General features: G+C 38.3%; 1 protein-coding gene across 2 annotated transcripts in view; it reads right to left on the bottom strand.

Annotated features, from left to right (window-relative positions):
* Positions 1-1942: 1942 nt before the first annotated feature.
* epha7 (eph receptor A7) overlaps positions 1943-24134 on the bottom strand; it is a 262329-nt gene continuing 240137 nt past the window's right edge. For both annotated transcript variants that reach the window (XM_048597273.1, XM_048597274.1), the window contains exons 11-17: positions 23711-23896; positions 22063-22124; positions 19798-20007; positions 13069-13218; positions 10731-10924; positions 8882-9037; positions 1943-4162 (exon numbers count right to left, since the gene is read on the bottom strand). In XM_048597273.1, coding sequence (XP_048453230.1) covers positions 4048-4162; positions 8882-9037; positions 10731-10924; positions 13069-13218; positions 19798-20007; positions 22063-22124; positions 23711-23896 — 1073 coding nt within the window. In that variant the 3' untranslated portion in view covers positions 1943-4047. The remainder of the gene's footprint in view (positions 4163-8881; positions 9038-10730; positions 10925-13068; positions 13219-19797; positions 20008-22062; positions 22125-23710; positions 23897-24134) is intronic.

Genomic DNA, 24134 nt, shown 5'->3' with positions numbered 1-24134 from the left:
CCTAACACCACAGCATCATCCGTAATCCTGTGAATGTCCGCTGGGTAAAGCATCAGAAATGCACTAACACTGGTTTGAAGATGACACACATTTGTTCTGGGTGTGTGGATATAGATTATTTTTTGTATCTTTGGAGTGGTTTATTTGCCTGTCAGCATTATTTTCAGACATGCAATCTTGTCACGTATGCCCTAGTACAAGCAGCCTTGTGTGCTGCATCCTTAGAGTAATGAAACAAACTGCATCCCTGATGTGATGCCTGCTGTTTGCTTCTGCGCCAAACTCCACCCACTTAGTCAAATCCTGCAAAATATTTTCTAGAATAAAGCTATCATTTTCTGACAGGCAGTGGCAGCCTCTGGGACTGATTATTTTGTTGCAGAATTATAACAAACAGTAATGCTATTTGCATAATTTTTTAACAAATATAAACATTGTGAGCAAAACTGAAATTGATTTGTACTTTGAGAAACGAATGTGTGCAGTTTCTCTAATGGATTATTTTAAACAATAATTGTGTTAATTGTTTCCCCACATAACAACAATCAACATCAGGGTGACTGCACTGCAAAGTCATTCATCATCAGTGAAGTGCATTGAGCTGTTTCTGAAAACCTTCTTTTTTTTGTGTTGCCTGACAGCCTTTAGCAGTTATATGGTTGGCGTACTCATTGTGTTGAGCCTGTGTGCATCTTTTACTTGTGGCTAAAACCAACCAAATGATGCTAAAATTAATTCACTCAATCTCAATAGCCTCCCCCCCACCTTGAAAAAGACAAACAAATAACAAGTCATTCATTCTGTCCCTTTTTTGCCTTTTCTTTTTACCTATTAATAGCAGAAACGTCTCAAACTTGGGCACAGAACTCAATCTCACAATATCGTGTTTAAAGCCTGACGACCTCCAAGTACAGAATTTTTTGTTTCTTTTGTAAAATTTTGAACCCAGAAAGCAACATAGTTATGTCTGTGTGAACAGAACCATCCACCTTTGGTGTAAACATGTCTCCCAATCTTAGACAGGAAATAAATTGATTAACATCACTGATCATCAGGAATTATCTGCTTCGAATGAAATGAGAAGCTCTCATTGTATTCACTTGAACTGGATTGTTAAGTAAGATCACAGAACCATAAGAAATAGAAACAGGGGTAGGCCAATTGGCCACTCGAGCATATTCCGCCATTCAATAGGATCATGGCTTATCCGACATTCCTCATGTCCACTTTCCTGCCTTTTCCCCAAGAGAGTGACATTCCACAAACCGCTCAACTTGTTACATGCACACCTTTGATGTCTGCAGGCTTTCTTAAAGAAAAAGTGTTCAATTGCACAGCACCAAAACAATCCCAAAAATTCACAAAATCTATTTGCTGCTTCAACATTGCTAGGTCCAAGAACTATTCTAGCCATCTGAGCTCAAAAATAGAAGGTGGACACTCTAGCGCATTACTGAAGGATCTGAAGAATTCAAGGTGTTATTATTTGGGTGAGACATCAGACTGGAGGTCCAACTGGTCTACAAGCTGGGCATGAATGATCCCATGAAACTATTTTGAAGGTCGGAGGAATTATTCGCTATACTTGGCCAGTAATTTCCTTCAACCAACATTGCAGAGATATTATCAAGCTATTACATTCCTGTTTATGGAACCTCACAAAACACAATTTTCTCTATAACCACACTTTTAAAAAAAACATTGTGGCAGGTAACCTGATTCATGAAAGACTTACATTTATCTAAAATCTTTCCATTTCCTTTTTGGACTTATAGTTTATTTAATGGTGGCAGTTTATTATGGCCTGGCTTATAGAATGTCAAACATAACTATCAACAAGTACATAAAAGCAACCAAAATCAAACCACTGGATAGCATGGAAGCACTTTTCAAAAAATATATTTACAGTCTTTTATAAAGAATTGAAAAATAAGACCATCAGAATAACCACAAAAAAGCTAATGAAATATTTATGCACATTCTGAGTTAAGAGAATACAACAAATCCTGGTGAGAGAAAAAAATATTGCTGTGAAATTATACTGGTTCCTGACATTCTGTGGGAGTTCTGCTGGTCTTTTCCCATTAACTCCAAAAGAATGATGCTGTAACCTCAATCTTTATCTGCGCTGTTTCTCTGGGCTACAGTTGGCTCCTCCTCGTTTCCTACAAGTCCCTCTTTGAACCTCCCCCCTCCCTCTGTAGAACCTCAGGGCCACTGTTTTCGAATCAAATAAAAATAAATAATAGAATGCATAACAACCCCCAAAATGAGAAAAACACAATTATAAAATCACTGTACAATGATCTGAAAAAGTCAGAAAAATGGCATCTCTTCAGAACTTTGCTTTTTAGACAATGTTTGCTAATCTGCAACCTTCTTTGGTCCTAAATGTGACTTTCTTTTTACTTATTATGTACAACTGAAAATAAATGAGTTGTCTGTGATTCTCTGTCAGTGAAATAGAAAAATATAGTGCATTTTCAATGTGTATTGAGTTCACTACAGACAGACCTGTGTAAAAAAAATGACAGTATAAATAAATTACAACTTTTACATAAAAGTGTTAACATCCCACAACACAAGCAGATGAGAGTAGAATTCTGATTTGAGCAGTGGGATATCTCATCATACAATCGAAATCAACTTAAACAGCTCCACTCTTTGGAATCCTCGAATAGTCAGTGCTGACCAGGCTACCATCACCTCTGCTATGGTTGAGTAGAAACACAAGTAAGAAAATTCAATGAGTAGAGGATTGTGCCAATCACAAATTTCTGGGTGTGAACTTTGGCCCACATTCCTCTAAGGGAAGACATTTGATCAGAGTTTAAAAAGTTTGATTGCTTCAACCATCTTTCTGTGGATTCGCAGATTGTTGTCACTTTCTATTTCGGACCTTTGGACAGGCCCATATTCATTCTATGCCCTAAGTCCCCATAGCTCACTCAAGACTTCATTACCTAATGCCAAACACCAGACTTCCTCCATTGCTTCACGTGACACGTTATGTTTTGCACTTCACGATTCTCTCTCACCTAAGGCTGGCCAAATCAAGTTAATAAAGGGATGCCTGCTTTTACCAGTCAGTTTACAATTAACTGCAGTGTTTTGATGAATTTCTTCCTAATTTTATTGTTAGAACATTTTCACAATCAATATATTTGCTAAAGTACCATGCTATAAAACATGGACTAGCTATATTTACTGAAAACAAAAACAAAAATCTGATTCAAAGAACTTTAACTTCATTTCGATAATCAAGCTCTATGTATTTGGGTCTCATTGCCTAAAATCATTTGGGACAATGGAAGGCTTAGGAACTGCAAGTTTCTGCTTGTAGTGTATTGAAATGGTTTCACCGACACTAATAAATAATATGTGGAAATGTTTGAGAATGCTACATATGTACCAAAAAAGAAAAAGTCATTAAATTTAAACTAAATTGGTCAATGCCTATATGTTCTACAAGTGACACAGAAGTTTTAAAATCAAATGAATAAAATAAACGGAGAAGATAGAGATGGATTGATGATTAGTTAAGAATCTAGGACAGAAACAACATTCTTTGGCTTCTGCCCAATGTTGCAGGTCAGGAATGAGAAGATGGCTGAATGAACACCATTCAGCAAGCACAAATCTCAAAAACAATTTAATTGATTAATCGTAACATAGTGGATGCCTTTGACAAATATATCTACGTAAATTGATATGTACATTTTTAAAAAGCCCAGTAGGTAAAAAGGAGGTTAGAACGCTCAATGTTTTTGTTTTGTTTTGTTTTTGTATAAAGTTCGAAATGTTGCAGGTAGTAGTTTCTTCATAATGTGCATGTTCCAGCCACTCTCATTATGTACTGTTATAAATCTTCTTTGTTTTTCTTTAGGTGGGTTAGAGGAACACTGTCGCACATCTTCCCTTGAATCTCTGATCCACAATAGGAAGGAAGTTAGAAGAATGTTGGTACTGACAGTACGTAGCAGCAGATGGTACTTTTCTTCAAATTTTCAGGAAGTCTGTTTCCCTTTGCATGAAGAGAAAAATGATCTACACTTGGATCCCTGTGCCATGCAAGTGCAGCATCTGGGCTCTCATAGTCTGAATGCTGCTCAGGATTTTCTTCTGGTGGCCAACTAATGTAATTCCCAAACTCAGCACATCCCTGTATAACAGAAAGGCACACTGATGAACAATACAAGGAGAATGCAATACATTAAGTTAAAACTATAGTTATGAAACAGAACAATAATATTGAAGGCGATGAGGAAATAGGAATGAAATGCATATATTCATTGCATCAAGGTTGTTCTGCCAATTGATCCTCTTACATGTCCTTTACCGACCATTTTTATTAGCATCTCCCTCTTGTGCTCATGCCTGTGTCAATTTAAATTTTTCCCAATGCCTTCTAATTCAGCGACCTCCTTCAGAAAATTTGCAATAACCTGGTGGCAAATCTAAGTTATGCTTTCAGGCTGGATTTAGCTCATAGCTTAATGTTGGCTGATAGCACCACAGACTCTGTGTTTCAGTCTGCTGAAGACCTTCATTAATTTTATTGACTTCTTTCATCATTTTACACTCTTGCTGCAATCTATTTCTTTTCCTGAAAAAGAGCACACTTTTCCTTTGAATTTATCTGTACAACAGCAATTTGTTTGCCTTTATAATGCCTACTTTGCATTTCTAAGCACTGCCAAGTATTTTGTCGGCTGTTAATTCCATCATGTTGTAATCATATTCACGGTTTTTACCGCTGATCTGCATTGTCTTGTATTTCTCAAAATCAAACACATCTTGCCATTTCACTTTTCAGTAGGTATGTGTCTGTAGGTCACTTTGAATTTCACCTTTTTAAACTGCTCATCCTGCTTTCCCAGACAATCTGGAAATAGCTCTAAACACAAAATTTTAATTGCAATGCCCTCACTGAGGTCATTTATAAATATTATGACCCGCAGTGACTACTAACGGTCAATCCCTGCAGCGTTTAAAGGTCACACTGTCCAATCAGAAGTGCCACTATTAATAACTGCTCTCATTTTCCATTATCCACACAATTTGTTCTTAAATTTACAACATCTTTGCTTTTATTGGAACATAAGATTATTCAGTAGACCTCATCAAATGCTTGTTGAAAGTCAAAATGTGCAAGGGTAAATTTTCCATTTTGCTGTTCCTTGGGTATATTTACACACATCGGGAGATTGCACACCCACAGCCCATCACTTAATGAGTAGAAAGCTATAAGCTCTTAGAGCACAATTTCTCTTTATATTCTCTCAACAAGCACAATTCTGTATTTGGACAGTTTACCTTACAATATCTTCCTCATAGAGTCATACAGAACAGAAACAGTCTCTTTGGTCCAAACAGTCCTTGCCGAACATAATCCCAAACTAAACAAGTCCCATCTGCCTGCTCCTAGCCCATATCCCTCCAAACCCTTCTTATTTATGTACTTATCTAAGTTTCTTTTAAATGTTGCAACTGTATCCACATCCACCATTTCCTCAGGAAGTTCACTCCACACGTGCTCCACCCTCTGTGTAAACAATTTGCCCCTCAAGTCTTTTTAAAATCTTTCTCCTCTCCCCTTAAAAATATGTCCCCTAGTCTTGAAATCCCCCATCCTGGGGAAAAGACCCATACCATTAACCCTATCTTTATCCCTCATAATTTTATAAACCTCTGTAAGGTCACCTCTCAACCTCCTATGCTCAGTGAAACAAGTCCCAGCCTACCTAGACTTTATTTATAACACAAACCTTCCATACCTGGCAACATCCTGGTAAATCTCTTCTGAACCCTCTCTAGCTTAATAATATCCTTCCTGTAACAGGGCGATCAGAATGGGACGCAGTACTCCAGAAGAGATCTCACCGATGTTCTTTATAACCTCAACATGATTTCCCAACTCCTGTACTCAAAGGACTGAGCAACAAAGGCAAGCATGCCAAACGCCTTAAAGCCACTCTGTCTATATGTGACACAAACATAAATGAATTATGAACCTGAACCCCTAGGTCCCTCTGTTGTACAACACTACCCAAAATAATTATAACCTGCTCGTATTGATTTAGAGGTACTATATTTACTAAAGTACTATATTAAATAACAATAATTAGTTCCTTTAGAAAATGTTACATGATTTATCCTTTTCAAGCTTTGGTTTTGCAGGATCTTATTAGTCACCTTTTTAAATCAAGTCTACAACTAGTTGTTTTCTTATCTTTTGAGAACATCACTCCATCATCACTGTCCAACCAACACCCCATCTACAAATCAACTCCATACCCAACAAGCAATTAAGAGTTTATACCAAAGCTTCTTCTACTTCCACCCTCATGGCTATTACTAGTTTTACATTCACTCTACTTGGTCCTTATGAAAACTAAATGTTCAATCTTTTAATGATTGCTCAAATCTAATGATGGCTTTCAGTGTGAATACAGATATAGTCTAAATGCAATTTATAGAGCAATAACCGTTGCAGAATATACTGGGCATTTTCTTCCATACTCCTCATATCCTGTGCTCTGTCGTAGTCCTTGCTGCAATAATATAAGTCTGTCCTTGATAGATAGACCAATAGGAAAATACACATGTAGTATGGAAACAAGCAGAATAAATTGTCCCACTTGAGATCCAAGACTCATACGTTTATCTGAGTTTAGCTTACATATAACTGATGTTCTAAAAGACATGTTTTAGTATCACAAAACCAGAGAAGAAATTATTTGTTAACTGTTCCCAGAGATTGTTAGCTAATAATCTGGAGACGAAGACTGCATGATAACAGGTAAGAATAGGAATCAGCTTGGCTTTAATTGCAGAGCAGCTTGTCAATAGCCATTATAAATCTACTCATTTGAACTGCAGCCATTTGAGCAAGACTAAAAAGAACTCTTGATGCTATGGACAGAAATAACTGGAAAGAAAAGAACATTGGAAGAGAAAGAAAGGTATACGGATATGTAGAAGATTATGATGAATCATAACATCAACTCTAATGGATGTGAACGGAACAAAAGTATCAGAATGTTTCTGAGTTAGAAAACAACAAATGACATTAATTTGAATTTATTCTATTTACAGACAACTGACACATGTTAAAGAGTTTATGCAGAGAAGAGAGGCATAAATCTGGCACCCACAAATGAGTCAGCCTATTTTCAGGGATGAGGACTTTTTTTCAATACTTTAATGGAATGTGGGTATGACCGTCACTTGCCCAGCCATATGTGACTTTTCAAAAGATGAGGGTGAATGACCTTCTTGCCAGTTCAGTGGCTTACTGAGCCATTTCAGAGGGAAGAAATAGTCAACCACATCGTTGTGGGTTTGGAGTCACATATAAGCCAGACCATGTAAGAACAACAGACTTTCTTCTTTAGAAGGCATCAGTGAACCAGATAGGTATTTACTACAATCAAAGAGCTAGATGGTCACCATTACTGATCCTATCCTTTCCCTCTTCAGTTCTCTGCTAAAAGTCAGGTCCAGCCGATGGTGTAATGACCTCCACCGTGGGTACTGTAAAGAGGTAGGTTCTGTGCTATTGCCAGGAGCTCTGCCTCCATACAGATTGAAATTGGCTGGACATTCAGTGCAAATTAGAGTTGTTGACGTCATATACAATTACATGGATATGGCAGCCAGGAGCAATGAATAGAGATGATAGATTTTTTTATCACACATTGGTGAAATCGTAGTCAGCCAAGAATTAATAATGATGTAACAACGTCTTAAAATAAAATCAACAAACATTTACTGTAACTATGAGGGCAATTTTTTAAACTTCTCACTTACCCAGTTAGTCTACAATTTTTAATTTTTAAAAGGGCTGGAGATTTAAATAGCTTCACAGCTTGACAGTTCTGAATGTCATATCTGCCCACAAGTTTGTGATTGCCACACAATGGAATAAGGCACTTGCTAAACAAAACGTGGTCTGTTTAAACTCAGCACTGAATGGCTCTGCCGAGTTAGGGATTCACAAAAATCAGTCACATCTCTCACTTGTTCCCCTACTGGTAAAAACTGGATCTGTTGGAAATGGGGTTGGGTTCTCGATCCAGGTGCTATCCACCATCTTTAAGATGTCTGAGAATCTTCATGATTTCATGAGAATCTGGCACTAAGGTTTTATATGATTTGTATTATGATTACTTTTAACTCCTGTGCATTTTTTAATTTTTGTACACTATTACTAACTTACACCTCTGTACTTTGGCATGATGTTGGAATATTTGTGGTAGAAACAGAACAAAAATATCAGGACACAAATCTGCACAAATTAATTGCAAAATCTATGTCAACAGTCAGCAGCTTTATGGAGTCTTCTATCCTGTGTTTAAAGGATACCATTTTTATTTTGCCAGCTTTACTTTAAAGTACTTTCTTTTTAATTAGATTTAAAGCAGAAGGTACAGAATTTAAAACAAAACAAACAAATTAGATTCAAAATCAAATTACATTTTATTGCATGGGATTCTTAAGTCTTTTGGGCCTGTATAATGCAATCCCATCTTTATCAATGTAAAAATGAAAAATTAATCACATATCCTGCAATGTGCAAAGGATTGTTATTTCCTAAGATCATTGGCACATTTCATTATGAGTCATGAAAATAAATACTGCTCTTATCACAAGAGGCTGGGGATTTTTAACTGGTGTTTTAGGAAATACATCCATCCAATTTTATTGAAAACCAAGTGGTCTTGCTATGGTCTTGCCTCAAATAAATATTTCCTCAACTGACTACTGAATGAAAAATAATTAGCTTTATTTTCATTTCTTTGCAATATGAACAGCAATAGCACACCACAACAAATCAAACTGGAACAAACAGAGGTTTTTATCTTAGTGGTGAACTCACTCAACGGTCATCCTTGCTACGGATTCCAATGTGCTATACCCTGCAGCTGTAAAGTTATCCTTGTACCGTTCCATCTTGATGGCTTCCAGCCAGTCACCTACACAGCGGAAGGAGGTGAAATCAGGTGTGTTCTGATCTAAAAGAGGATTAATCGGCCTGTATGTGGACAGGGAAAACAATGATCATGAACACAGTTAATATACACCCATTACTGCATTATCAAATAATTCACACGTCATAAAATGTGTTACTCACAAATAGACTAAATTACCTAATTATGAATATTAAAATGTGAAGCAAATCTCAAGACCCTCCAGCACTTATAACTTCTGTTGGACCTATCTGCAATATGGCTAGGTATGAAGGCAGACTACAGACATTCACTGCTGGGGTTCTTGCTCTTGAGCACTACCCATTAACTTGTGCTGTATAATAAGAGCATCTGGCTATCAGGTAAGGTTTAAGTCTAAACTCAGTCTTAGTAGCTCTTCAGTTGCGTTCCTTTCTGACACTCATTAGTGGCACAAGAACAGTGACAATTTGAGAGGGGCTGGAACTTTCCTGAATTAAATTTAACATGGAAAGGGAAAACAATAATGGAATCAAAACCCTATAAAATACACAAAATTCTACATTGACAAGAGGGATAAAAGTTCTCATATTAAAACATAAGTCAATGCTGCTTTAAACAAAAAAAAACAATGTTATGTAATACTCTGATTAGTTACATTCTTGAAAAAGGTTGCACAAAGCACGTGATGAGCAATAGACTGCATAGCTTTGCATATCAATTATCCTAACTGACACCACAGGTAAAATTATGTTCATTAGCTACCTTAGTAATGTCCTCCTCAACACGCTAGCCCTGATTTTAACCTAATCCTAGCCACTTCTCAGCAACTCTATGGGTAAGACGCGAATTGGCTGTAATATTAAATGAGGAGTAAAGCAACCACTGAATATGAGCCTTTCCCACGATCGCTGATCAGATTAGGGGACAAAACTGTAACCTTTAAAGTTGTAATCTTCCAGTGTTTCTGAAAGATGAGTCTTCTAGGTTCTTGGGCAATCCCATTGTCGTTTGTACCTGGAAATATTTTATTATTCTACAATACTGAGGCACCAGTGCCCTTTTATAAAAGTAATGGGTTTGCCTGAGAGCATGAAGGGGATTAAATATTGTTTTCAAGCAGCTAGCGCAGACACCTTAAAGATAATCCCATTCAATAACGGCTCAGATTTCTTTCGGGTGTATGTTGGACATAGAATGTTAAGTTCTGCATAACATCATAAAACAAACAATCACTTTAACATACTGACTGTAGTGTTTTTAATATTTCTGATCACATGCCTCCAGCCTCCACTCACTCTTTTGCTTCCTGTTGCAGTGTGGATCTCCCAAGCACTCACAAAACTGGTGACATATCAGTACCTCATCTTCTGAGAAAGGTCTGTAGCATTTTCTGTCAGTCAAACTGTTATTTAGCCACATAGGGGTCTCAATTAGCAGTACAGTGAAAATGTTGTCAATGGACCGTTTTGCACAATACTTAATTTTGGTGAGATGGGAAGGCGTTGTGGATTGGATATCATTAATCTCACCTCTAAGTCCCCTCCCTCTGAGTCCAGACAATTCAGCCCCGAGTGCGTCATCACATCGGAGGTTTAGCTTGCAATGACCCAAAGCTTGTATGCCACCTCTTAAGGTACGCTGTGATGACTAAACTGGTACCTTGGTAATTATAGACAGAGTTCATCCACTGATGATCAACAGTGCCATTAATATCTTAGCAACCCTTCAGTTATTTGGAATCCAGTATGACCGATTCATGTTCAAGTTTTTCCTCACCTACTGCAGGTACCCAGGGGAACCTTCAGACTGTTTGGATTACGGATCATTTTGTCCAGGATCCCAACTATTTGATCGAACTTGGGTCTCTCACTGCGTTCCTGCTGCCAGCAGTCCAGCATCAGCTGATGGAGGCCAGGTGGGCAGTCCATGGGAGCAGGGAGACGATAGCCCTCCTCAATAGCTTTTATAACCTAAACAGGGAAAGGAAGTTGTTCACGTGGAAGTGAATTCATGTATGGGTAAATCAAACAGTTTCCACAATTGAACAGAATTTATTGACAGCATAATAATAATTCACACCGAATTTACAAACTGGATACAAATCTTACTTGAACCCTAAAATATTGAGTGAAAAACTTTGATTCTTGTTGAGAAAAATACTCTTGCACCATCTCTACTTTATTAGCTGATTGCAGCAAATAGTGATTTAAAGTAACAGGCCACACATACGCCAGGGCTTATAGCAATCAACATTATTCCATCCAGGTACCCATGCTGTCCCCAAAATAGCTTCTTTTTAGTACCGTATACATCTTGAGAAAGGTTATGAAAACTGATATATTACAATCAACTTGATGAATAAAACTAGGCCCATTTTAAGGAGGAGGAAGCAAACCTGACTGACCTTGGAGTTATCTGAAGAGTTGTCAGGCGAATCTAGCAATAACATATGGAGGAGTGGTGACAGAGAATGAGGCTCTCTAGTCCGCTCTGATTAGGAAATGGAAATGAATTGTCTGCTGCTCCTTTGCCAACCATCTATCTTCCTCTTTCCTTTAACACCAAGTTACCTTTAACAGCAAGACCTATCACCTATCAGTTGACGTTATGTTTAGCCCAGGGCGCAGCACCCAAAATGGGACATGCTCATCTTCCTTAATTACTGCCACACTGACAAACAATCAACTTGATCTGGTAAGTGGTAAGTAATATTCGTACCATACAAGAGCCAGGCAATGACCATCTCCAGCATGAGAGAAAAGTGAATCATTGCCCCTTGACATTCAATAGCATTACCATTACTGAATCTCGCACTAACAACATTCTGGGACTCACCATTGACCAGAGATAGAACTTGACCCACCATATAAATACTGTGGCTACAAGAGATGGTCAGGGTTAGGAATCCCGCACTAAGTGACTGGCATCCAGATTCCCTAAAGCCTGTCCATTACTGCCAAAGGCACAAGTCAGAAGTCTAATAGAATACTCTCCACTTGCCTGAATGACTGCAGCTCCAACAGCATTCAAGAAGCTCAACACCACTGAGAACAAAGCCACCCAATTGATTGGCATTCTACCCAATGATCCACCAGCAAGTTCTCCACCAAGCCACACATCATTCTATCTTTGGACTATATCACCACTCCTTCACTGTTACAAGGTGAAAGTCCTGGAACTCCTTTCCAATAAGATTGTGAATATACCTTCAACACATGAACTGCAGTGATTCAGATAGCTGGGTCTCCATCATCTTTTCAAGGGTAATTAGGATGGGTGACAAATGCTGGCCTAAGCCAGCAATGCTCACATACCAAGAAAGGATTTGTAAAAAGTAGCATGCAGGTGGGAACCCAAGATTCTGCCTTAGGGACCACTAGGAGCTTACGCAACTTAGACACTCTCCCTTTGATTCAACTTTCCGTAGGACATTGGTTGACATGTGTCTCGAGTAATTGCAGCGACTGCATGCCATGTTTTTTCATGCCCCAGGAACTTGGGAGGTCAATACATTAGGTACCTAATCTGGTCATGTCTTTCAAGACTCATCAAAATCTGGATCTACAAGGTCTTCTGATTTGTGGAGATCAGCAGTGTCATGGCCATGAGCGGCGATAGTCAGAAAACCGTGTGCCTGCTGTTGATACGACTCTCTCAGAATAGAGCTGCTTACGTGCTATACAAAGACTTCTCCACTTGATATGTGTCAGTGTTTCAGAACGTGTCTTTGATGTATGCCATCTCAATCAACAGAGCTAACAAATCATGAAATGACTTGCATTTACAATGAGAAATAATTCAATTATTTTTAAGAGTGTGAGTTGCATTGAATTAATTGCTATTTCTTTCCTTAGCAAAGACTAATCGGGGGCCTGACATATGGTTGGAATCTATTTACACAGTGAATGCATTGATTAAAAATCAGCTTGATAGAGGTGCATTGCTCCTCCTCAGATGACTTTGTCTCTTAAGCTTGTAGCACTCAGTATCTGTAACAACTACTTGGCATTGGAATTGCAGATTGTTAACCAACAGTTCAATAAGAAGCTGATTCTTTGCGCGCACTAAGGAAGTGCAGCGCTAACTGATCCATCAGTCATAAAGAGTAACTTACATCCTGGTTGGACATATCCCAGTAGGGTCGCTCTCCATAGGACATTACTTCCCACATTACAATGCCATAGCTCCACACATCGCTGGCTGATGTAAACTTACGGTACTGAATAGCTTCAGGAGCAGTCCACCGAACTGGAATTTTACCACCCTAGGTGAACAAAGGACAGATTGTCAAAGGTTGTCCAAGACCAAGTTAAATACTGCTTTGATTTGGTGACTTTAAAAATGCCAAGATTGTATGTAGGTACAATTAGATATTCACAGGGATATAAATGCTTAATGAGCTCAAATCCAGAATACAAGTTATGTTTTTGGCAATACTTCCAAGGAGTTCATTTTGGCAATATACACACAAAGCAATTTGCTTTCTTTCATACACTTTGGCTCCTACATTCCTGTGAGGCTTTTAATTGAAGTAGTCATAGAGATGTACAGCATGGAAACAGACCCTTTGGCCCGCCTCGTCCATGCTGATTAGATATCCTAAATTAATCCAGTACTATTTGCCGGCATTTGGCCCATATCCTTCTGAACCCTTCCTATTCATGTAGCCATCCAAGATGCTTTTTAAATGTTGTAATTGTACCAGCCTTCACCACTTCCTCTGGCAGCTCATTACATACATGCAGCACCCTCTGTGTAAAAATGTTGCCTTTTAGGTCCTTTTAAATCTTTCCCCTCTCATGGTAAACCTACAACCTCCAGTTTTGGACTCCCCTGCCCTGGGAAAAAGACTTTGTCTGTTCACCCTATCCATACCCCTCATGATTTTATAAACCTCTGTAAGGTCACCCCTCAGCCTCTGACGCTCCAGGGAGAATAGCCCAAGCCTATTCAGTCTCTCCCTATAGCTCAAACCTTCCAACCCTGGAAACATCCTTTTAAATTTTTTCTGCACCCTTTTCAAGTTTAACTTTTCTATAGCAGGGAGACCAGAATTGAATGCAGTATTCAAAAACTGGCCTAACCAATGTCTTGTACAGCCACAACATGACATCCCAACTGCTATACTCAATGCACTGACCAATAAAAGACAAGTGAGCCAAACACTTTCTTCACTAGTCTTTGTCTTGAAGACAATAAGGACTGCAGATGCTGAAAGACAGAGTCTATAGGTGTGAGGCTGGAAGAGCACAGTAGGTCAGACAGCATCCGAGGATCAGGAAAGTCAATGTTTCAGGCTGAAACCCTTCGTCAAGACTGGGGATGGGGAGGGGAGCCAAGAAATAAATGGAGGAAGTGGGGCTGGGGGAAGGGTAGGTGAGATGGTGATAGATGGATGCCTTCAAGGAACTAAGAATCTGTATCCCAAGGCCTCCTTGTTCAACAACACTCCCCAGGACCCTACCATTAATTGCACAAGTCCTGCCCTGATTTTCCTGAACAAAATGCGACATCTCACATTTATCTAACTTAAACTCTATGTGCCACAACTCAGCGCAGCGGCTGATCTGATCAAGGTTCACTACATCGCCAATTTTGGTGCAAATTTACTACCCATTTCTGCTGTATTCACATCCAAATCATTTAAATAAATAATACATCTTAAGCAGAGCAGAACTTCTCTAATCCCAGTGATGAAAACACTGCATCAGTCCCAGATCCAGACATTTTGGTAATTTAAATGTTAAGGGTCAATATGTACACCATTTCCATCTTCTGGCTCACTGAGGTAGAGAAGATTTGTAAAAACTGAAAGAACTGTGGATGCTGTAAATCAGGAACAAAAACAAAGTTGCTGGAAAAGCTCAGCAGGTCTGGCAGCATCTGTGAAGGAAATAACAGAGTTAACGTTTCGGGTCTGGTGACTCTTCCTCAGAACTGTTCTGTTTTGTTGTAGAGAGGATTTGTGTTGTCACACATTGCCAAAGCAGCTCTGGTCCTGTAGAGTTAAAGGAAAAAGGGGAAAAAAAAACTTATCTGGCCTTTTTTTTTCTGAAGTTTTAACAATGCTGAAACAATGGATATGATCCTTTTCAAGTTCCTTATCCCTTCCAGACTCTGATCCTAGTAACATGGGACACCAGAAATGTACAAGTTTCCTTTGTATAATTGTGGTGTGAAGGAGGCAAATGTGCCACATGCATTCTCTTCATTGGAAAGACAGTGTAATAAATCTACAAATTAATGGATTGGTGTCATATATCATCTAACCAAGAGTACTAGATTTTCAATGGTACTATTGGGACCATGGCTCTACCTTAAATTCCAGCTCTCTCCCACAGGCAGTCTAACAGATCATCACTCTTCCCAGCCCCAGAATTCAGTGGGAATGGCGAATATGAGCAGCTGGTGGAGAACCTTATATGTAAAACATCAATGAATGGACACTCATAGATGGCATGCCTATAGTTTCTCAACATGTTTATGCAGTGAGAATGGATTTTAGTATCAGCTTGTACTGGTTATATCAACCTTTCAGTTTTGGATGCTCTTCATTGATCTCTGTGTGTTTAGATTCCCACTACAGTTTGACTGAATCAGGAGTCTAGAATCTATCCATACCTCCTATTTCTGAAAACTCTACTTCAAAATTCAGAAGCTTCATAATTTTTCTATCTAACATATTTCTTCTTACTTAGTTTCTAACACCTACCTGCATACACAATGATAGAGTCATAGTGTCATACAGCATGGAAACAAATCCTTCGGTCCAACTAGTCCATGCCGACCAAGTTTCCCAACTAAACCAGCTTCACTTTCCTGTTTTTGGCCCATATCCCTCTAAACCTTTCCTACTCATGAACCTGTCCAAATGTCTTTTAAATGTTGTAATTGTACATGCATCTACCACTTCTTCTGGAAGTTTATTCCACATGCGAGCCACCCCCTACCCCTCAGGTCCCTTTTAAATCTTTCTCCTCTCACCCTAAAAATATACCCTCTAGTTTTGAACCCACCCACCTTATCAATGCCCCTCTGATTTTATAAACTTTTATAAGGTTACCGCTCAACCTCTACGCTCCAGTAAAAAAAAGTCGCAGCCTATTCTGCCCCTCCTTATTATCTCAAGACCTCTGTTCCTGGCAACATCTTTTCTGAACCCTCTCCAATTCAATAATATCTTTCCTATATCAGGGAGACTAGATCTGCGCACAGTACTCCAAAAGTGGATTCACCAACATCCTGTACAACCTCAACATGATGTCCCAACTCCTAAACTCAATGGTTGAGCAATGAAAGCAAGCGTGCTAAATTTTTTTGGATGTACTATCGAGAACCAGCTAAAGCTCAGATGGTAGCATTCTCATCTCTGATTAGAGAGATTTGTTTAAAGCAACACTTGATTTTCTCCTTTAATGAGGAGCTCATTATTTTTGCTATCTCCAATGTTAAATAACTGGTCTATAGTTCACTGGATACATTGTTCCGTCTACTTAAATATAGTGCAAACTAATTTACTGTCTACTTGTCATCTGGCAGCATACCTTTTCAAATGTATTATTAAATATCTATAACAGTACTTCTATAATCTCTTTCCTAAATTATTTTATAGTACACAGATGTAATCCATCCCCGCCAGGTGGTTAGTTCTCTTTTTGAGTTGGTTAACTTTATTTAATATTATTCCTCTTTTTATTTTAAATGTTGTTATATCTTTCTAATCACATTTTATAATGTCATATCCATCTGATATACCTCCCTGGTACATTCTGCAACAAATAATTCCTTAATATTTCTGCCAGTTCTTTACCACTACCTGTAGTTGTGTCCTAACCATCCCAACCTTTAATTTTTTATTTCTGTGCCTATATAGTATGTTTTATGTTCCTTGACAATTTAATTTTCTAAGTTCCTCTTTGTCTTCCCAACTTTGTTTTCCCCTTTCTCCCCTCTTTGCATTCTCCCTTGTCAGGATCTTCCCTGCATGCTTCAATCTTTCCCTTATGTATTTATTCACAAGACTCGGATCATTACTGTGGTATAAATAGGAAGTTACAACATACTAAATCTTGCTAAAGGGAGTTTAGGTGCATCATAATTTATTGCGAAGGTAACATTTGACACATGTTTCAAACTGAAATAGATCAAGTGAACTTAATTTTACTTTGTGTGCATCCAGGTATAGGATAACATACCTCGAGGTATGTTATAAGCCAGTGATACATCAAGTGATTCTGATGACAGGCCAGTTTATCTATAGGGAAATTGGTGAATGGCATTTTATTGCACATTTACAATCACATGCAAATTCCAAACATGTGAACAAGCTCGAGCTCCTACTTACAATCAGAAAGATGCAATTTAAAGAAAAACCTTCTTGACAACAAAATATACAATTCTGGACTTATTTTTCTGCCACCAAGGAAATAAAAGTAAATTCAAGACCTGTTAAAAAGTAGCCAGCACGAGCCTTTTGAAGCTTTTCTGTTCCTACTCCACACTATAATTGAAGTCTTTTAAAAAAATAACTGTATTGCCATTGGTTCACTAATTGTCCAAGGCTATTTTTTATTAAACATTTTATGTGTGGTATGAAATTAGAGAAGTACAGCTGCTTTGAAACAGGCTTCTACATGTTTCACACTTTTTAATGCATTCTGGGTTAAGGTTACTAAGGGTACTTCTAATAGCAACCCGCTTCTAGATAGTATCTTTAATACAGAAATTGTTGCAAGGCATATCATAGAGTGTAGTCATGAAAGTGCTGGGAAAAATAACCATAAGACTGATTGAAAACTAGGTTCCAAGGAGCATTTCAAACGTAGGAAACATAGTAAGGCAGCAGATAGCAAGAACTGCAGATGCTGGAGTCAGAGACAACACAGTGTGTAGCTGGAGGAACAAAGCAGGTCAGGCAGCATCAAAGGAGCAGGAAAGTTGACATTTCAGGTCGGGACCCTTCTTCAGAAACATAGTAAGGCAAATTGATTTAGGATGAAAATCTTAAAGTGATATCATAAGATGCTTGAAGGTCCTGCAATTAATCAAAGAATAGAGTGAATGTACATGCTTGAGTGAGAGAGACTAAAAGACATGGACTTGATTGTAAGGCAGGGGATAATGAAGGTTGACAAAGATGAAAGTAATAGTTCAGTAGGATATAGTACAAGCTAGGAATTGTCAAAGCATTGCGTTGGTGAAGGTTAGAATCCTGGTCACTGGGGAAGTCAGGTTGACTGATAACATGAGTTCCTCTGGCAGTGGATATAAGGTTATAAAGTCAGCCATTGCTCAAAAAACGTGGAGGCAGCAGGTGAATTTGCCTCCAAAAAGACAGTCAGGAAACATCACACATAGGGATAACCAATTGGATTCAGAGCAGAATGGAAGGAAATAGTAACAATCTGTTTCTCCAATCACAGGCTAATTCTCTCCTGTGCTGCTGCTCATTTGCTGATTTACACTCACTGTTCCTGCAGTTACAGGTTTTTTCTCTTCCAAAAGAGTGAAAAAAACCTGTAACTGGAGGAACAATGAGCATTTAGGGAATCTCTGCAGAAGTGATCAGAGCCAAGGGGAGCAGGGTCCAGGAGCCAGCAGAGCTGCGTTTTCATTGTGACAGCTACTTTCTGGGTCTAAAGTTGTAGTGAGAGTAGGGAGGTCACCTGCATGAGGGCTGGGGGAGACAGGAAGACTAATGGGAGGGGGTTGTGGGTAAGACAGGGAAGCTACGGTGGATGAGGCAAGATCGGAAGGCTGCTGGGTTAGAGTGGGAGAGGAAGGTTGCAGGGAGAGACAGAGATGCTGCTAGTGAGATGGAAGGAAGAAAAAGACTGTAGGGATGTGTGATGAAAAGAAAGGAGATAAGCTTTAAACCTGTCATCAAATACATTTTCAACTACTGGAGACATGAAAATGTGAAGTGACTGAGGTAGTTACTTGTAAGTGACTGTGGAACCTCTAACTTAAGGCTGCATATGTTCAGGATATCCTGTCTGGGAAAATTTGTAGAGGATTTTAACATAATTGATATGTTAATTATTAAATTTAATTCTGAAATTGAGCTCTGAGATATAGTAAAAAGGGTATTTTGGTTAAAAACTTCCAGCTTTGTGTACATGCAATGAAAATAAACGTCATCCTACCAGTCTGTGGGTGGAAGGTAAGCTAAGGGTTTTGGTTTCTTGCATGTCGAAGTGTGTGTCAGTTATTTAAAAAAAAAACAAAATTCTGTTGCTAAATTATGTGGTTGCTTTCATTTTGGTCAAATCTTAGTGATCATTATTGAGAATATTACTGGATTCTTCTAATTCTGCAACTGTGTGAATCCAAAGAGCCCACACTTGTACACAAACACAGAAGATAATATCACTATGTGACTGCATCACCCAAGAAATAAGTTAGTGAGAATGATGAAATACCTTCTGAAAACCAACAGTTAGTCCCTAAAAATCAAGATGTAACCCTTGAGCAAATGTCAACAGGAGAGCTAAAAACAAAACTGTACTCCAATATTGACAGATGAGTCTTCATGAATGTCATTTGTGAATTTGCCAATTCGCTGTCCATGGTAATGTAAACTGGTTTTACACACCACTCATTTTAATATCCATTGGCTCAAGGATTTAAGATTGACCTTTGATCAGACCCTGGAGGTTCCCTGCTAAAAAATATAACAAGTTGCTATTCGATATTTCTGTGTCATCATGAACAGTGTAGACGGCAACAGGCCAAAGTTTTGATGACTATGAGCCAGATAGTAAACTTTAAGAGTTTGGAAAATATGTGGAGATACTAAGCTGCTTTCTGAATTATAACAAATGGTGTGATGTATTGGACTTACTGTCGTGGTGTAGACAGCCTCTGGATCATCTTCTACAACTCTCGAGAGACCAAAATCAGAAACTTTACACACGAGATTGCTATTGACCAGAATGTTACGAGCTGCCAGATCCCTGTGCACGTAGCCCATATCGGCAAGGTATCTCATCCCAGCTGCAATCCCACGGAGCATTCCCACTAGCTGAATCACCGTGAACTGTCCGTCATGTTTCTAATGGGATAAAAGCAATGAACACATGTAACCTTTAAAAGATAAGTTTTGTGCAACGCATTATTAACGCATCGCATCATGCCTTGACCTCATTCCTGTCTGATTAGTGATTAATGAATAATTCATTTGAAAGAGAAAACTAGCTGAAACTGTAAGCCTTTACTATTAATCTGAGGTCTGGCAACTTGACAGCACTCTGATGACCAACAAATCAGAAAGCTCTTTCTTTGAGCCTCTCTCCAGGATTTGAGTGCAGAACCTAGGCTTACGCTGTACGGAGGACGAATGTACTGCTGTTCAGATATGACCTTAAATTCGGTATTTATCATACTGTTTCCCATTCATGGTATGTATCAAAGAGTTCATAGAATAAACAGAAATGAAATGAATTTTGGATAAACGCTAATACTCAGAATTTTATTTGTTCTATTCTTCTCTGTGTCCTGTACCTTTGTAGTCCTTAATGCTCAAATGCCATCAGTGTCCGAGTAATTTACTCTGATTCTTGATGCTCAGGCCCCACTTGATACATGTCCAATACTGAGGCTGTGACTGCACACTATATGCTGGGTAAAATAACTATTCACAGAAACATGGTAATGCATGACTAAAGTGCTAAAGTGCCTTAATTCCAGCTCTGAATTTTACCAATGGACCATACTTTTGGGTTAGATGACACAGCAGAGGTGCTTCTACTTGTACCTGAGAGTGGGGTTGAATGGCTTGACTAATGAGACTCATCACTACTTGAGTGGAAAATCGACTGCATCATTGGAGCTGGGAAATGAGGGGCAGGCTGAGTCACTGATGGAGGCACTGATACTTGACAGGAGGGAAAAAAAAATTGGCACAGGAGAGGACACAATTAATGCATGGAGCTGAAGCAGCTATTCTTTAAAGATGGGACATGTTGTCATTGATAAAGAAGTTGCTATTTTCAGCTTTGACAAGCTGCCACCGATGTAAGAGTTCTATCTGAGTAAGAGATAATGTATGTCATTGCTAGAAAAGGTGATATTTAGGAGTGAGAGATGGCATTGCATTTTGCTTCTTTGTGTGCTGAACATATGAATTCAGGACCATTCACTTGGTTCTCTGAAACAGGATACATCATGTGATTGGTGTTGCCCTGACAGCTTCAAAACAATAGTCATTTAAACAGTGGCATGTGGGGTGCACAGTACTGAAAAAATACAACCAGCACAAAAGACACATTTGCAGGGTTGACTTTAGCATCAATTATTTTCTGGTCATTTGTGCATAAATATTAAGGAACAGCATCCAGATAATACAATATTGCAACAATGACATAATCATTTTCTGCCTTAATAGGTAGAGAAATGGGAGGTGATTTATCAATTATTTATTTCACTTGTCATGGTGATTTTTGTTTCCATTTTTTGAGGAGGTGATTGTGCCAAGAAATTTGGGGATTGAAATGGAGGAGCACTGAGGATCTATGAATTTAACGCACGAACAAAACCCTCCGTATTTTTTGCAGTAACAATAATAAGATTCTATAGAAAAGATACTTGGTAGTTGTAGGTACAGGCTATTAAGCAGTTTAAAAGTAAAGTATCATTTTCATTCACTCTGTCTATGAACATTCTTATTATCCCAGGTGAGCAAATTTGAAGAAGAGTATGGAGATCAAAACAAATTTGGGTCAAATATTAAATTTACTTAAATTTGGACATTGGCTATTTCTGGATGTGTTGCTACTGAGGGTGGAGAAGTTGTCAGCCCCCTTCTCCATACTCTTTATTTAACAATTCATAAGCAGCAGTGAAATTCTTGTTAACTTTTAAACACGTTTATAAGTAATATTTAAATTCACAATGTAACTACTGAAAGTTTATAGAAAAAGCACCAATTTAATTGGTACTTGTTTTATATTGATACAAACAAACATTAACATTTCAGAAGTGAATTTAACTTGGACAGCCTATTCTGAACAAAAGCTATTATATTCTTTCAAATGATACAAAGTCTTTGATTATTTTTCATTACACATCTTTACAAAAATGTGTAGCATTCTGTTGTTATGTCACTTACCCGGAGGAATGCATCCAGTGCTCCATTCTCCATGTATTCGATTACAATCATAATTGGTTTACCTGCAATAAGGGGAGCTTACTGTAAATGTCAAGTTCCTCTGGGTAACTGCAAAAGCTTTTTCATTTGATACATGTGGTAGTTTCCAAAGTACTTGGTGCAGCTTGCAGTGGATGCTTGGAACTGGCTATAGTTCCAGGATGTTAATTAAGAAGCACTTAAAGCTGCAAATAATTGGGAGATAGAATCGCACAAGAAGCCTAAAGGGCTTCTGATATATTAATATTATACATCCTGCACTTCTCCCATACAAATCAAACAAGCTCTCATTCTCATTTTCACAAGTCAGGCAAGGTACCACCATTGTTATAGATTTTAAATTTAGACCTACATTGTCTTGTGTGCATTTTGTCAGACTGGAATGAGTAAAGAGCCTGTTGTCCAGACTTTATTTGTGGTAGGAATGTGGATGTGGTTGTGGGATATTAAAATGTGTAGATGAAGTCAGTTTTTATGTTTGTATTTACGCCCATGTACATATATTGGGCTTGTAGCATTCAAGCAGGAGCTGTGGGAAAGGAAGAACTGTTCTTCATTGCTGGTAAGATTGTGAAAAAGGATGGAAGCATTGGGTTTAATTTTGTCCTGCTTTTTGAAATTGACCCAGACAAAAGGATTTTGAACATACACCGTGAGTACCACACTAAGCAGCAGCCCAAGCAGGTCTAAAAATGGGACGGAAGGAAGGAAGATTTTATTTTCAAGAAGAAATTAAATAAGGATTAAGAGCAATATTTATTAGGATTAATGTCATTGCCATAATAGATATGAAAAAGCCTTTCCATTGTTTTAACACATGGCACCTTATTCTGTTGCCACTTCTGATGTGTCCCACTGCAGGCTGTTGGCTGTATTAATGTATTCGCATCTCAGGATATTGATTCAATTAGTGTGTGCTCACCCAAGACTACTGGTTCTATTCACGTGTCCCCATCTCAAGCTGCTGGCTCTGTTGCTATGCACAGGCCACTACTAGTTTGTCCAATTTCTATAATTGTACATCATTCGCATTAGAACATAAAGGAAGTAGAAATGGAAAGTTGATAATATAGAATGATAAGATCTAGCCAGTATTTTCAAAAGGAGCACAGACACATCAGTGAGAGAATTACCTGGATTAGCCTAAACTGCTATTGTAGCTACTTTTACTTTGTAAGCAGTAGGTTTAATTAAACTACATGCAGCACTGTGTTCATTTGCCATAATGTCTTAATTTGCGAAGATTGTGGCTGAAGTGGTGATTGCCTTAACAAGAGTTTGGATAGAATAAATAAAGATAAATGTTTCCAATAGCTGTAAGGCCAATAACTGAAGGCCACAGGTTAAAGTTGTGGCAAAAGAATCAGAGATGACATGTAAAAACTTACCATTTTGTAATAAATGGTTAGGATTTAGAAGACATTGCATGATAAAGATGATGGAAACAATATCAATATAGCTTTCAAAAAGGAATTAGTTGAACACTTACAGGAGAACAATGTTACAGGGATATGAGAAAATATTTGTCAGATTTCTCTTTAAGAAATACAAGGCAGACATGAGGCCCTGATTGATCTCATTCTGTGCTGCAAGTGTGTATGATACATACCTCTGGTAACGACTCCTTCCAGATGAACAACATTGGGGTGATCAAACTGTCCCATGATGCTTGCTTCACAGAGAAAGTCCCTTCGTTGTTTTTCAGTGAAACCCACTTTTAACGTTTTAATTGCAACTGGCATGTCCCTTTTACCTGGCAGTTTCAGGCGACCACTGCACACCTCTCCAAACTCACCTGTGGAAAAGAGGGGAGGTAAAAAGAGATGTGTGAGAATAAAGATATTTCCTTTTATGAAGCAATTACTTCCAGGTTGTCAAAATATTTCCTTTAATAACTGAAGAATTTAAGTTATTTTTTTCAATATGTGTCTTTTCAAAAGTTAACTTCAAACAAATGAGATAACAAGGTGTAGAGCTGGATGAACACAGCAGGCCAAGCAGCATCAGAGGAGCAGGAAAGCTGACGTTTCGGG

This window comes from Rhincodon typus, chromosome 5 (assembly GCF_021869965.1).
Source record: "Rhincodon typus isolate 14 chromosome 5, sRhiTyp1.1, whole genome shotgun sequence".
Lineage (NCBI taxonomy): Eukaryota > Metazoa > Chordata > Chondrichthyes > Orectolobiformes > Rhincodontidae > Rhincodon > Rhincodon typus.
Note: the sequence above shows the minus strand (reverse complement) of the source record. Positions and strands in the feature narration are given on the sequence as shown.